Raw genomic sequence first — 16,608 nt, forward strand, 5'->3', positions numbered from 1 at the left:
AGCTGGTGGTGTGGAGATCTGCCATTACAGCCCCACAAGTGTGAAATAACCAAATCGCCCTCAGGGCTGAACTGAGAAAAATGGAGGAAAACCAAGTTCTGATGACATTTACTGAGACCTAAATTCGACTGTGGCCCCTAGACTTTTTCCAGTTATCAAAGAGGTATATTCCCTTTGTGTGTGGGCTTTTTTTTTTAAACATCTGTGAAAGAAAGAGCCCTGATGAGGATCTCCTTATACTACATACTGTATGGCTTTACCAACGTGGGAAAAGAATGTAGCACCCAGTTGCCCGGCAAGAACAGAAACATGACACATGGGCAAACTGTATCTAATTCATTCCACTTTATTCTGGGATGTAAATTACAGATAACACAACTCATAAACATACCAGTGGACATTGAAAACTAAGGCCATTCTGTGAGTTATTTTTAAAACTTGGTGTTTTGTACATAATCTTTTAAAAAATAAATTACCAAAACCAAGATTCTCTTCTGAAATAAAAACTTAAGGTCGGTACAAGGCGGCTTTTGGGTCGTCTCCAATCTGAAGCTCATGGTGTGACGGGACCGTTTTTGTTTCCTACGGCATAAATAACAGCTCTAAGGCAAAAGCCACCTCAGCATCTAGCTCTCCTCTCTGGATGTCATCACAAAGTTTACGACAGTGACCAGTGTTTACAAACCATTTTCTTCCCAGTGAGTAGCAAAGAGAGACTTTTACCTAAGAAACACATTGCAGAATTCCTGGAACAAGAAAAAGAAAAGGGACCCGTAACTAAGGCACTGAAAGCACATTATTTATATAAAGAAATGTAAACAGTTGGCTACCAACAGGCTCCCTCCAGCAGAGTGTCGATTAGGGAAGTGCACAGGGGCATCATGGTCGCGGCCCGGGTGAAATGAGAAGGGCCCCCTTTCTGCAGAATTCAGGCTTGGCCACCAACGTCCGACTCCTGATGTGGTGAGGAGGAAGGAATGAATTTCAAAGTGACATGAAGGGAAGCTGGTATTTCTCCCTAAGCTGTGGGTTAGTGTTATAACAAACAAGGAAGGGTTTTAGTAGGACTTTCAAATTACGGCCGCTGACCGTGTTTTCTTCCCGCCTCTCACCACTTGCTTCTGCTGATTTGCACGATGGCTTTGGCCTGCTTCATCAGTGGGGTCTGCTAGAACGTGTGACCTGGCCGGTGCCCTTCCCTGCAGGTGCCTACTTCAAGTACAATGGTTCACGGCCCACACAAACCACACTTCAGTTAAAATGCTTCTAAACAGTGAAGATCGAGCAAATTGGACAGACAGTACTGTAAATGTTTCACGGTCCAATGGGTTTACCTTCAAGGGCCTGAGAGGGTGTGAGGTGGGGTATGATGTGTAGATGCAGCCTGACAAGTAGCTGTGGAGTCCAGGGTGAGGGGTGGGAAGGGGGGTGCATTCCTGAGGCCGATCACGACACCAAAGTTCAATTACTTCCTGCTTGACATTTTGTTACCAATTTTACAAAGCTCTGAGTTCCAAATCATCAAATGAATAGTTCTTGAACACTTTTTAAAAGAAAAGGACCAATATGTAGGAACACAAATAATTATGATTTTAAAAGACGCCTTGTTGCAAAAACACAAATACCCCCTCCCCCCAAAACCAAAAAACCAACAAGAAGCAGCTTTTTTCTTTTTGAAGTCATCATTCCTGATTCAGCAGGTACAAGGTCTATTATTCCCCAGTTCTAGTGTGTACGAATTTTGGGTAGACAAAACAAAGTTTGAATCTTCTATGTGTATTTTTTTTATGATCAAAAGGAAAACATTTTCTACGAAAGAAAAAAAAAAGATTTCCTCTTTTACGGATCTCACGCCTCATATGGAGGTTATACTTAAACCAGGAGACATGAGAAGCTGGAAGAGGGCGGCGGGCGGCAGTATAAAGTGTGGGGCGGAAAACACAGCTTTTCTCTATCGCCCAGGACAATGTGAATGCGATGCTGACTGTGAAACTCCTTCTATGTTTCCAAATATAACCAAAAGGAAGTCTGAGAGAAACCTAAATTAGAAAACTTTCATTAAGGAAAAAAAAAAAAAAAGCTAAAAAAGAAAACACCTGAAAAAGCCAGGAGATTCAACAGCTGGGTTTAGAGCAGATGTTCATAATAACGAATTAGTAGCTCCAGGCAGCATTAAGAACAGCCTTGGGGGAGCAGATAAATACAGGCTGGTGCGTGTCTGCGCGGCACTGGTCAGGTCCCTCCCAGGAGAGGTGATGTGTCAACAGCGTCGTATGCGCAACCTGTACTCTGAAAGAACGTCCTCCGTAAGTTGGGCTCACGATGTGCTCACCTTTCACGGCAATGCACACTTCAATTGTCGGGCTAAAAGTCGCTGTGGAGCAAAAAGAGGCCGTAATTAAGGAGAAGGCATTCATGCCAAAAGAGTAATAAAGCAATGGCTTTTGAGGCTGGTTCAAGGCAGGGGTGAAGTAGACAGGTTTGCTAACAGCTAAAGGCTTTTCACTGCCTCTGACCAGCACCCCCGTCCTATGACGAAAAGCACAGTGCCTGGCCCCAGCAGGGTGGGGAACATGACCCCGCACTTCTGCCTCAGAGGAGATTGGTGCTGTCGGTTTGCTGGATTTCCCATGGGCTCCAAATCGAGGACTACTGAAGCAAACAACTGGTCAAAAGTGGGTCTGAATTTTACTACTGAAAAGAAGCCTGGGCCTAAAAAGAGTGAGCGAGCCCTGGTTATCCTTAAAAAGGGGTTCATTTTCGTGCTACCATTTTGGTTCCAAGAGTAAAATTTGTCAAGGCTACGAGGGTTGAATAATTTAGGATAAACCATTACTGCCCTGTCTGCAAGTGCTGTTGTTTTCGTGGCAGATGTTACGGATACCTATGCACGTACAAGAAATATAATAACTTTCTCTCTGGGGGCAGGTTTGAAAGAAATATTTCAAAAGACACAACTTCGAGAATTTCTGACTCCAAGAACAGAACCTTCTCTATGCTGTTCCTTTAGAAAGGTAAGTGATGTGATGTGTATCGTTTTTACGCAGAAAGAGCTACACCTGCCAATAAGCAGCAGAGACCCCGGCACTGAGCATGCTAGAGTACGTAGAAATGAAGAACTGTGTTAATTCCTATCTTTAAAAACTCAAACCAAGGTTTCTAAGTGGAGAGCCTGTGGTTGCTCCCTGAGACACGTCCAGGTCTTCGTGTGAAAAGAGGGCACAGGTGGTCTTCTGATGTCTAGGTCAGTGCAAGGCTAAATGCCAAGGTTTTATGAGTAATGAAGGGCTTCTTATCGAAATGGTTGGTTTAAGGGCAAGGGATTTCTGGTCTCTGGCCTTAAGGAAGGCTGCAGTGGTCTGACTGGTGTAGAAATGAGTGTGGGGACAGTGCTGAGGGAGGGAGCTGGGAAGAAGGGCCCTCACCTCAACAGTCAAGTGCCAGCACTTGAACTGAGCCAGTGCTCCCAAGCCCCAGATCTGCTTCTTGTCTGGGGAGTTGGCTGGGGAATTGGTTAGGGAAGAGGACTGGGCCTGTAGGAAAATCGTGTATGTGTACCTTAACAGCCTGGCGATTGCTTAATAAAACTCTGGCCCGAGTTATTTCACAGCGATCGCTCCCTGCTTTGTGTATTGCAATTACATTCAGAGATTTAAAAAAAAAAATCGTGTGTAGCAATATTTTCCCACAAAACTAAGTGCAAAATATCTTTAACAAATAATGATGGTAGTAGAAATATCTGACATAGTCATGCAAAAATGCACCTCCATTTAAAAAGGCTCAACACATCTCCAAAAGACCCTTGGGTTGTTACCCTACGAGCTCACTCATTTTTTTTTACATTTAAATGTGGCTGCTTGTGTAAAAAACGGTAACATGCAAGTTCAATGATCTCCAGTCCACCAAATATTCTCTCTTGTAGCACAAAGACAACAACGGTGACGATAAAATACCACCGAACAGGACTGTACAAATATATGAGGAGGCACATTGCAGGGCTGAACAGGGTCCAATAAAGTATAGAGAGCAGTTTGACCGCAAAGACCCTCAGCTCAGACTTGCAAGGTGGAATTATGGTGTGGCCGGTGAAGTGAAAGCTCTTCTCCCCTTGGTAGAAGGAGCGCAGCCTCTGTTCCTTCTCCTCCCACCGCCTGTGGCACCAGAGCTGGAGGCCCTCCCTGGAGGCGGGGAGAGTGTCCACTGGGTAGCGGTGCACGTGGAAGTGGATCTCCTTGGGAAAGTCGCCGTAGAGAAGGTGCTTCTCTGTCTGAGGAATGTTGTGAGGGTACGCCACTGTGATGTCGTGGACGGCATCAAGGTTCTTCCCTAGGTTTTGGAAAAGATGAAAATACAGACTGAGTGATGATCAATGGGGGTAGTAACGCTGATGCAAACCACAAGGCAGAACCAAAAACGGGGGTGGGGGTGGGGGTGGAATCGGGACAGAGAGAGCCACGGTGAACAAAAAGGGCTATTTAAATACTGGTGTTTCTAGGCATTTGGGTCAATAAATTTACCCGTCATTTTTAGTCTTTTATCTGTTTGCTAATCACCACCAAAACCTTTAGAAAGAAATTATCTTCACAGAAAGAGTAACCTGTCATTCTAGAACTAAATGGATAAGCACATTAAGTCAGGTTTGAGGTAGAAATAAAAGGATTAGCCCTTTTATACCAGGGGGAGTCACTGCTTTGATACCTCTTATTAATATACCTTCTCTCCAAATAAAAACACAGAATTTCTTACCTTTAACTCATTATTGCTATGACAGTACTGGAAAGAAACACTCAGAATTAGACTTAGTGAAGTGGTCAGAAACGCATGAAAACTTCCATATGATTTTTAATTTTTTTAATTTTTAACATTTTTTATGTGATTTTTTTTATTTTTTAAAACCATATCAGCTTGAAGTCCAAGTGAGACCCTGCCAGGACACCATCATCCTTAGCAGTCTCCTGATAAATTACTTTGGGGTTAAGTGTTTTTAGCAAAGTCACATGCCAGATGCTGGAGAGAGAGAGAGAGAGAGAGAGAGAGAGAGAGAGAACATAATCTCTAATCTCACTCAAGAGTTCATAAGAGAATCAGGGAGACAGCTGCATAAACAGTGCTGCCCTAATAGGGGAGGGGAAGGAGGGGAGGGAGCTGGCCAGGCAGGTGCAGTGGGCCCAGAGAGCATAGTGGGGCTAAGGGGCTCACAAGTACACTGGAGGCATCTGGTAAAGGCCTTCAACTGTCAAACTTGAGAATGTGAACTCCATTCTGTAAGCGACAGAGAAGCACCTTAGATGGTGGAGAAGCACTTAATGATTATCAACAGAGAAGGGATGAGAATGTGTTTCGTTTTGGCAATGATTACCTTGGGGGCAGTGACAAGAATGGTCTGGAGAGGACCACGGGCAAGAGAGGTAGTAAGAGTAATTTGATGGTCATGACAAGGCAAGAACTGACAGTGAGGTAGGGGCCAAAGGAAGTGACATGTCTAAAAAAATTACAAGAGAACTGACACGATAAAAGCGGTCAACTGGATGTGGGAGGATAAGGTGGAATGAGCTCCTGTGTTCTGGCTCAGGGTACTGAGTGGATGGTGGTGTCTCTGAGATTAGAAATGTAAGCAGGAGTAGTAAATCCTTAAAGAAACATGAGGATCGCCTACTTGAATCCTGTATACAAGGGCCAGAGAGGTTAAGCTTTTTGCCCAATGCACACAGCATGTTGGCGCACAATCTCTGAATGTTGCTTTCTTCCATACCATGCCCTCTTCAGTGAGAGCCCTTGGATCTGGGCTTTGATTCATTACAGAAATGTATGATGCAGGCAAAATTAATCTGTGGGAATAGAAATCCAAACAGTGGCTGCCACGGGGGTGAGAACTGATCGGCAAGGAGCACAAGGAAGTGTTCTAGGTGGCCGAAATACTCTGGATCTTGATTAGGGTGTGGAATATAGCCAACTGTGTGCATTTAAGACCCATGCACTTCATAGCATTTAAGTTTTACCCCAATATGAACAAGACACAAAGCAACTTCCCATCTTAACTCACCATGTTTACCCTTCCCATTGACCTTACTATTAGAGGTTGTTCTCCTTGCTTTTTTAATGATTAGGTCTTCTGTAAATGTCTACTGTCTCCTTTACTCTGTGATTTACTTCAGGATAAGGACTGGCTTGCAGTCTGGTTTCCTAAGTGTCTGGTAGATATAATCAGCCCTTAATTAGGACTGTGGTCTAGAAAATGAAAATACCTATGTCAACAAGGCTTAGATTCAAAATTGGAGGACAGTGTTTTAGGGATGCTGAGCATTGTTGATAGGAGAGCGGAGGGGGACAGAAGGCCCGCGCAGGACGGCTCTGGTGGAGTTGGATCAGAACGCCTACAAAAAAAGGTGAGGCTGGACCTTTTTGACTCCAGCGGGGGGGTCCACTTCATCTCACGACGGGAAAATAACAGGACACGTTTTGTCACTCATCATGCCGCTTAGCCTCTTATTCAGAACCGGGTGCTCATTTCACTTACTTTCAAAACTCCCCTGCAATCAGTCAACATTTCTGCTTCATCTGCCCACACCCTGCCCTGAAAAGGTTGCCAGTCTCCTCAGCCTCACTCATCCACGGCCTCCCCCAGCAGCTGCCACCATCCTCAGTCACCCCAAACCACTTCACAGGGCTCCTCCTGAGCAGGGGGCTCCTACGAGCCCGCCTTCCTTCCACACATGGCCCTTCATGCTCACAAACTGGTATCAAAAGGACAGGCCATACTAGTAAGAAACTAAAGTGTCCTTGCTTTCTATTTCTTCTGGGCAACCTGTGGAGAAGGGCGTGTGTGCAAACACCTGTCTGTTCACTGTACAAACGGCAAGTTTTAAGACTGTTGGTAGCACTTACAGAAATGTTCCTAAGTGAAAAATTCTAGAAACCCTGCTGTGTAGAGCACGGAGAGCTGGGGAAGGAGACCGTTTGGGTTCAAATCCTAGCTCTGCCTCTTACTGACTAAATTACTTGTCTCTGTAGCTTAGTTCCTGTATCTACAAACTACTTCACAGGGTTGTTGGGAGCATTAAATGAGCTAATACATATAAAAACACAAAAATAGGGTCAAAAGTACATATAGTAAATACTCAATAAATGTTAGCTGCTAACATTGAGTGAGCAGGAGAACTGGGGAAGGGAGAAGAGCCGGCTTATACCTTGCTTCTCATTTCCCTTGAGCTGCACTGGATCCTTAAGAATCACAGAGACTCAAAAAAAAAGAATCACAGAGACTCAGGGGCGCCTGGGTGGCTCAGTCAGTTAAGCGTCCGACTTCAGCTCAGGTCACAATCTCGCGGTCCGTGAGTTCAAGCCCCACGTCGGGCTCTGGGCTGATGGCTCAGAGCCTGGAGCCTGCTTCCGATTCTGTGTCTCCCTCTCTCTCTGTCCCTCCCCCATTCGTGCTCTGTCTCAAAAATAAAAATAAACGTTAAAAAAAATTTTAAAAAAAGAATCACAGAGACTCAGAAATGCATTAAAGCCAGAGCAAGAGAGGAGATGGAGAAAGGCTTTTACACCCTGAGGTACCTTGATACTTCGTAAACTTTATAGTAAGTTTCTTGTCTTCAGATAACCCAGAGCCACACACAACCCTTTATCACTAATAGAGGAGCTTACTTTTCACTGACATCCTATCAAGACCTCCTGGCCTCTAAGCCTAGAGCAGCCATTACTACTGGACCTGTTAGTTTCCTCCCAGAAGGTAACAGGTGAGGGTTAGCAGACTTGACGGGCATGCTTCGTTCCAAAGTGACAATAACAAAATGCATATTCAATACATGTAATGCCTTCATTACATGTATCAGCTTGTAATAGGGCTAAAATAATGCAGTAATAGATAAAGTTCCTTCAAGTGCAAAGGATTTATGCGGCCTTTAAAGCTTTTGGTATGAAAACAACATACTTTAAAATATGCAAATTAAGATGGCTGCCATCAGTAATATCCATTTTTAAAAGATCTCATTGCTTTTTAGATAGTAATCTCAACTATCTAGCCACCTGCCATCTGTCTGTATGGGGCTTAGAAAATAATCTGTTCTGTTGCTGATACTGTGTCTTCTGGAAAGTTTCAAACTTTATTATTATTATTATTATTATTATTATGTAAAGCTACTACTCTGTTAGAACAACCACACTCATGTGGGCCCATAAATGTTTCTTTTCCTCTCCTGGAAGAACAGGACACTTAGTACCTCAAATCTTTATTTTTAGTCTAAGGCTGAGACTGAGGGAATATTTAATACATCAGTCAGGTTTAAGTAACCAACAGAGGTTTAAAAGATATGACTGGAATTTATAAATGTAATATGCAGCAGGGAGTGTCTCCAAGCATGTCAAGTTGAGCCCATGATGATTACAAGAGTCCTATTCAATATGAAAAGCTCACTGGGAGTGAGACAAGTTTATGTTTCAAATGAAAGAGTTGGGTGAAGAAATCCTGGTCTGCCCATAGCTGCTGAAGAACACATCCATCTATACAGTTCAGTGGCAGAACAACAGAAATACAAACTTTTTTTTTTTAACCCAAGATGGTCTGAAGTTTCAGTTATCAACTTTATTCTTTCCCCATTCTACTTTAAAATACATGGAGAATATACAAAAGTACAATCTATTTTGGACTTCACCTTAATACTTTTTTAAAAATTAACACATGTAAGCTGGAACACCAGGGTGGCTCAGTCAGTTAAGCATCTGACTTCATCTTGGGTCACGATCTTGCAATCTGTGAATTCGAGCCCCACGTCAGTCTCTGTGCTGACACCTCAGAGCCTGGAGCCTGCTTCACATTCTGTGTTTCTCTCTTTCTGCCCTTCCTCCACTTAGGCTCTGTCTCTCTCTCTCAAAAATGAATAAACTTAAAAAAAAAATGAAAACATATAAGCCTATATTCTATTACTCAGATCTAAATCCATAAATCTAACTATATATATTGGAGACTTTTATTTTTTTATTAAAAAAAATTTTTTTTAACGTTTATTTATTTTTGAGACAGAGAGACAGAGCATGAATGGGGGAAGGTCAGAGAGAGGGAGACACAGAATCTGAAACAGGCTCCAGGCTCTGAGCCGTCAGCACAGAGCCCGACGCGGGGCTCGAACTCACAGACCGTGAGATCATGACCTGAGCTGAAGTCGGCCGCTTAACCGACTGAGCCACCCAGGCGCCCCTATATTGGAGACTTTTAAATAAAGTAGCTTGTCATCTAAGATGCATTTGTGTTAAAAGAAAATGCTGAGGCTGCTGGTTTTGTGCACTGTTTTTCAGATTAAAAAAAAAAAAAATTACTCCAAGATGATAAAAGTTGGATTTAGTAACTTGACATTCACTGTGGCACTTTAACACTGACATATAATAGTACATGGCTAATAATGAGCGTGACAAATTGGCACTAGTCAGAACACTTTGAAGAATGGCTTTGAACAGACAGATTTAGATAGACTTAGACTAAAAACACTAATAAGACAACTTTCAGCTTCAAAATAAAAGGGCATGCACAAACCCACTGAAAATTAAGTGGCATTGGGACTCAGTACCATTTTCTTACAGAAAATACTACTTCCCACTGAGAACATTATTCATTTTGCTTTTGTATAAGTTGAGTAGTTATTTAAGGAATGAAAAGTAGAGGCAGGCAGCTTCTGATCCTACGTCTCACCAGCTCTCCGGCCTTAGCTTGTTAACCATACATAAGCCTCCTCTGTGTGTGCAGATAATAACAGTGCCTACCCTCCTAGAGTTTTGTGAGGATCCACTACGTAAGACCTGTAAAGTGCTCAGAGAAGGTCCTGGCCTGTGGGATCTGCTCAGATTCCTGTCACTATTCCTCCAGGTGGAGTGACCACTTAGAGCACCTGAAGGGAGTTTAGGTTTAGGCTGCTACCCTCGGCCTTCCTTCCTTCCTCTAGACTTCCTCTTCCTCTGGGAGAGGTTCCAAGTGGGCTCTAGCACACCTTGTGGTTTATCCTCTGATTGCAGTCACGCCTCTCCCATAGCACAGAAGCAAAACCGTTGAGGAGACTGACCTTGGCTCTAGAGGGAGGCCCTAATTTCCCTTTGGATACACATTTCTCTCCATCTCTACCAACTCATCCTTAGACATTCTCTGGGAAGTGTAGATATTAATCCTCTGCTGGCATTCAGAATCAGAAAGTGATGGTCAGTGCTCTAGCATTGTTGACCTGCCCCATCTTGCTTTTACTTTCTTAGAAATCAAAATTAGTACCTCCTCTTTTTCTAAGAAAGAACCATCCTATGCTTAAAAATCAACTTTTAGGGGCACCTGGGTGGCTCAGTCTGCTAAGTGTCTGATTCCTGATTTCAGCTTGGGTCATGATCTCACAGTTCGTGAGTTCCAGCCCCATGACGGGCTCTGTGCTGAGTTGGCTTTGAATTCTCTCTTCGGTCCACCCCCGTTCAACACACACACACTTTCTCTCTCTCAAAATAAATACTTAAAAAAATCAACTTTCACCTGGAAAGGTGAAATTAAAAATTGTGTATTTGTGAACAATTTTGCTTATCCAAACTGAATTTGGTTCCTACAGATAATTTCAGGGACCTATATTTTCACATTCCTATCCTAAATCTGTTCGGCTTTGGTGTTTTGTATAAATGTATGAAATCTTTTCAGTTTTGACAATCTGTTGTCCAATAGACACTGCTTCTCTGAGTCTTTAAAACAAGTTTCATTTTCTAGATAGAATGAAAACATGTTGACATTTTCCACAATTTACAATATTGGTGTATTAATAGATCATTTAAGGCAAGATCAGAATAGTGTATACTTGGTGAGGACAGACTCACATACATATAGACATATACATACATAAGTATATAAAATGTATGTCCTGAAAAAAGAGATCTGTAAACATTTAACAAATAGGACCATACTATACATACTGTTTCATAACTTGTTTTTTCATTCATTTTTCCATTCGTGCCATTAAAGATTTTCTAAGATGTCATTTTATGGGTGCATAATATTTGCTTGTGTAGAAATCTTAAAAATTCCTTTGTTTTTCAGATATTTAAGGTGTTCCCACATAAACTACATTTAAATTGATCATTATATAACTAATGATGGTGATTTTCTAGAATAAATTCCATAAATTGCTGGATCAAAGAATATGAACACCTTAACACTTTTTGCTAAATATGGATAAATGACCTCTACAATGTTCAGTTAAAACCCGAGAAACTTAGGATCCTGCTTTTCACACTTTTACTTATAATGCTTGGTATTACAATTTTTATTAAGTTGCAAACTGTATCATTTTTGTTTTAATTTGTATGTCTTTGATTAGGTTAAAAAGTCCATTGGATGTAAATACTGGTCATATCCTTGACTGTTTTGAAAATTCAGTTGTTTATCTTCTGGTTTGTAAGAACTCTACCCTCTATCCTAAGCGGTGAATCTTTCACACTGGTTTCATCAGCTGGTCACTAGTGTTTCCCTGGCCACAATGAATCGATTTTGTTGGATTTGCTGCTCTGTGAAAGCAGTGTTTCTTTTAGCCAGTTCCTCTGTTGTTTGTCTCTTTTTCAGTCAAATTTGCAAACCTCCTTCTTCATCATGGATTATTAATCCTCTGCATTTTTTTTGTTGCAAATATTCTTACACAATCCGTGATCTATGCCATTTATAGCAACTTTTCCAATAACTGTGTGTGTGTGTGTATGTGTGTGTGTGTGTCTATATAAGTTCATTTTTCTATTATAGCTTTTGGATTCCTATTTATCTCCCATGCTCCTAGACTGTATGTATATTCTATATTTTTCTGCAAGATGAAAAACATTTTTTCCATTTAATTTTATAATTTAATTTTCTTTCAGTAGACATCAGTTTTTCTAGCATCTTTTATTAAATGACTCCTCTTTCTCTATAGTTTGGAAATACCAACTCAGTCACATGTTAAACTCTCAAATATATAAACATCTAGTCTCCCTCCTCTCTTCTGCGCTATCTGTGTTTATTCTGGTTCCAAGACCACATTGATTTCCCTAGTGACGTATCTTTGGTAAAGCAAATCTGCCTGTTTTCTTTTTCACACTGTACTTGATTCCTGCTGGTAACTGTTTTGCAATGTAAACTTGAGAGCATTTAATTCCATTCTAAAATAACAACCCTCCCTGCCACCCCCCCCCCCCCACCGAACTTCTTCAGAAATTTCATTTGCATTATATTTACATTGTAACTTTGAAAGATCTGAACCTTTAATATTGTTTTTTTCTCTAAGAAAAAAGTATGCTTTTCCATTTGTTCAAAACTTATTTTATGTCTTTCCATAAGATTTTAGTTTTCTTCACACAGCTTCTGTGGCTTTTAACATTTATTCCTAAGTAATTTAAGAATTTTTGCTGTGATTATGAATGGAATATGTGGTCCCACTTCTGCTTTTAGGCAGTTACTGCTAGAGAGAAATCGTTTGCTGTACATTTATATGCAGCCATCTTAACAAATTTTATTAAATTGTTTCCTTTTTTTCTACATTCTTTTTGACTTTCTAGATTTTCTATCAGCTGCAAAAACCGTTTCATGTTCAATTTTCTCATCTTTAAGGTAGTCTTTAATTTTTAAAGTTTATTTATTTGAGAGAGCACAAGCGGGGGAGGAACAGAGAGGAAGAAAGAGAGAATCCCAAGCAGGCTTTGCACTGTCAGCACAGAGCCTGCCTCAACTCACAAACCTTAAAGTAATGAGCCGAAAATCAATAGTCAAGAGGCTTAACCGACTGAGCCCCCCAGGCATCCCAAGGTAGTCTTTTCTTAGTGCCTTCATTAGCATTTACTTACTAATAAAAAGGATAGTTCTCACTTTACGGTGTGGATTTTAGTGCATTAGATCACTGCTGTTGAGTTTTGGTAAAACACTAGTGTATGTTATTAGTTCTATTTTGTTCTAGTTTTTATTGGGAATGGCTTAAGGTTTATCAAGTATCTTTTTAAGCATCTATGGTTAAGATTAAACTTTTTCTTTGTTAAAGAAAATAATAGCCAAACATCTGTATGAACCAAAGTAGGTGTTAAATATTAAAAGGAAAATATGAGAAATGCAAAGGGAATTAAAAATTATAGTGTAGGCTTCAGTGTCATCCATAATAGGTCACTCCAATAATAACCAATCACATGAAAGAACTGAATAACCATTGATAAATTTGGTTTAATAAGATTATATAGGTCTATAGGTCTTTCAAAAATATTTTAGAGGGGTGTATCCATGGAACACCAATAAATAGGATTATGTGCTTGGAAATAAGAAGATTTAAACCCATTTTGTAAAAGTTAAGATATTAAAAGCCACATCCTTACATCAAAATCCCATAAAAAAATAAAATATGATGTCCTCCTTTAACAGAGCACTTTTAGATAACCCTTGGATCAAAGACAAAATCAAAAGGTAAATTATGAACTCCTTAAAAAAGAATGAAAAATGGAATCAATGGATATAGTGAAGGCCATAGTCAACAATAAATACTTCATTATTAAAGAGGAAAAAGGAAAAAGAGAAAGAAATTACTAAGCTTGGAAACTGGGTGGTGGTGGTGGGGAAGTGGGGGTGGGGGGAGAATACAAAGGGAAATATAGTGGAAAAAAATACTAGAGATAAAAAGCAATAATTAATGAAAGAAAACTAGGAAATAGTGAAAGAATAAAGAAGTACAAAAGTTGGTTATTGTTATAACAAGATCCATAAACTACTAAACTCTATGAATGTGATTAAGGGGAAAAAAGAGAGAGGCAAATTTAAGATTACAGATAGCAGAGGAAGCCATCATAAATATGGAAGAGATGAAAAGAATTATGGGAATGTACACATCATAAAATTGCTCTTACACATATACAAACTAGAGCAGAGTGCGCTTGTGCAAATGTACCGCAATACTAGAGACGTGCCTGATAAAATTCTGTGGTCAATTCAAAAGCCATCCAATATCATTATTGAGTCTATTTTCACCAGAAATGCAAACTATTCTGGCACTACTGTGTGATCAGGACAAAGGGCACAGGTGCTAATTTTCTAGGCAGGCCAACCCAGCAGCTATACTCTGGTGCCACGTCTTCTCAATCACGGGGATTTTAGTGTAGAAATTACAAAGCAAAAATGGACAGCCAGGAACAGAACAGCAAAATGAGCTAGGAAGTAAAGAGACAAGAATCCGAGTTCCAAATTCATCCCAGGACCTATTAAGCACAACGGCCACTTACACTTGTTTATCTGTAGAGGGTGGTGTTGATGACATGAACGTATTTTGCCTAGTCTTTGAAAAACTTAAACTCTGCTCATTACTCTTCAAAAGAAATATTTGTGCTAAAACGCTGTTGAGAGAAGACCATCAAAATGCAGTGTGAAACACCAGAGCATTGACGACATATAATTTGTCATTACAAAGTTGTTTAGATGTTCCCAAACTGCTAGACATGCATCAGTAACAGATGAAAAGATCAGTAGTGTCAGCACATGCATCCTCTCTACTCATTTGCTGGTCTTCAAATTCAATGAGATCAGAGACCACACATTGAGTCCCCTCGCTCTGGTGTTAGGGTTGAAGGTGACTAGTAATGCATTTGGGACATTACTATTTATTTCTAAAAAAAATTTTAAATGTTTTTATTTTTGAGAGAGAGAGAGAGAGAACGTACCCATGAGCAAGGGAGGGGCAGAGAAAGAGGGAGACACAGAATCCGAAGCAGGCTCCAGGCTCTGGGCTGTCAGCACAGAGCCTGCTGCGGGGCTTGAACCCACGAACCAGGAGATCATGACCTGGGACGAAGTTGGCCACTTAACCGACTGAGCCATCCAGGAGCCCTGGGATATTACTATTTATTGAATGACTACTAAGTGCCAGGATTTTGAATTCAACAAGCTCTCTTTTGAGCACATCTTCACTGTGCCAGACACAGCTGTAGGCTTAGGGGTCACACTGGTGGACAAAAGGAAGATCTCTGCCCTGGTGGAGCTTAACAGGATACAGTCACTTTAAAATAGGATCTTTTTTAAAAACAAATTTTTAATGTTTGTTTATTTTGAGAGAGAGATACAGAGCACGAGCGGGGGAGGGGCAGAGACAAAGGGAGACAGAGAACTTGAAGCAGGCTCCAAGCTCTGAGCTGTTAGCATAGAGCCCAACGCGGGGCTTGAACCCACAAACCGTGTGATCGTGACCTGAGCAGAAGTCGGTTGCTTAACTGACTGAGCCACCCAGGAGCCCCTAAAATACGATCTTTAACAACCTTTGTGACATCATCCCTCTTTTATAGTTGTAGAAACTGAGGCACAGAGAAGTTAAGTCACTTGCTGAAGATCAGTTAGTCAGCAATTAGTTTGACTGCCTGTTTGACTCAAAGCCTTTCCGCTACCCTATTCTACCTCCCAAGAACTGCATATTAAAAATAGGAGCTACGGAGTCAAACTGACCTGGTTTTATACCTAGGCACAGTGATTTATTAACCATGTGGCCTTGAGCAAGTTACTTAACCTTCCTGAGCCTCAGGCCCCTCATCTGCAATCAATAATGCTTCTCTTGGAGGGCTACCAAAACCCAGAGAAGGAGGACCTGTCAGCCAGTTTATAAAGGTGGTCTAGTAATGTAAAGAAACCAATTCTATGCAAATGAAAGGTCTTGATGTTTCTATTCAAGTTTCTTTTAACCTTGCACTATTATTATTTCCATCTTTGAAGCACAATCACACACATGTTCTGAGTAAGAGCTTTGTTATGGTTTGATATATAGTCTAAATGATGACCTTCTATAAAATTCTGTTATGCATTCCTGGAATGTTTCATTGATGGACCCACCCAGTCTCAAGCTAGGCCCTACCACCCATTTTTGGTAGCTATCTAAAATACAGTGGAGTATCTAAGTTGCAATCTTGTAAATCTTAAAAAAAAATTTTGCTAGTAACAGTATAGCTCAACTTAAAAAAAAAAAAAAAAAAAGTTCCCAAAGCAAAGCCTAATGTGACTACAGAGTCTTCTCTGCAATTTCATCTTTTTCTCCTCTAAGAGTGAAAGGAAGTTTGGCTGAGGATATGGGGTATTATTAATGGGGTGTAGGGTAAGTTGCTGTTTTCAAGAGCAAGGCAACAAAGTAGAAGGTGAAGGCCTCTGGTGGCAGATGAGTTTGATCCTTGCCCTGGGCTCCGCAGGGGGAGCCACAGGGGTCCTCAAAGGTCTTATCAAACTGCCTTAGGCTTGTGCCACACCCCCTGTGACACACTTTCTCCTTGGATGATCTAAGAATCAAATTTCCTTGTTTTCAATCATTTAAGAGTCCGAATTCCCATTCAGTAAGCTTGACTGCAGTCTAAGATTCGGAGATCTCAGTAAAACAAGGTTTTCTCCATCAACCAGGACTGATCCAACCACAGTTGTATGCATTCATTCTACAGTAGGGGCTTATTAATCCACAAGACCCTCTGGGCGATGGAAGGCATGTGGGGAGATCTTTCTGAGTGAAGGGCTACGCCTCTTTTGAAGACTGTTCCCCACTTCTTCATCCCACCGCCACCTGCTCATATGTTCTCTCAAACAACCAAATTAAATATGCCACCAGGGAAAATACTTTATAGCCTTGAGTT

The 16,608-nt window shown here is 41.0% G+C and overlaps 1 protein-coding gene across 2 annotated transcripts in view; it reads right to left on the reverse strand.

The window, feature by feature from the left end:
- Positions 1 to 330: 330 nt before the first annotated feature.
- Positions 331 to 16,608, reverse strand: part of LCLAT1 (lysocardiolipin acyltransferase 1) — a 186,533-nt gene continuing 170,255 nt past the window's right edge. For both annotated transcript variants that reach the window (XM_043604210.1, XM_043604209.1), the window contains exon 6: positions 331 to 4,326. In XM_043604210.1, the coding sequence (XP_043460145.1) occupies positions 3,824 to 4,326 (503 nt within the window). In that variant the 3' untranslated portion in view covers positions 331 to 3,823. The remainder of the gene's footprint in view (positions 4,327 to 16,608) is intronic.

The sequence above is a fragment of the Prionailurus bengalensis genome, chromosome A3 (assembly GCF_016509475.1).
Source record: "Prionailurus bengalensis isolate Pbe53 chromosome A3, Fcat_Pben_1.1_paternal_pri, whole genome shotgun sequence".
In the NCBI taxonomy this organism is placed as follows: domain Eukaryota; kingdom Metazoa; phylum Chordata; class Mammalia; order Carnivora; family Felidae; genus Prionailurus; species Prionailurus bengalensis.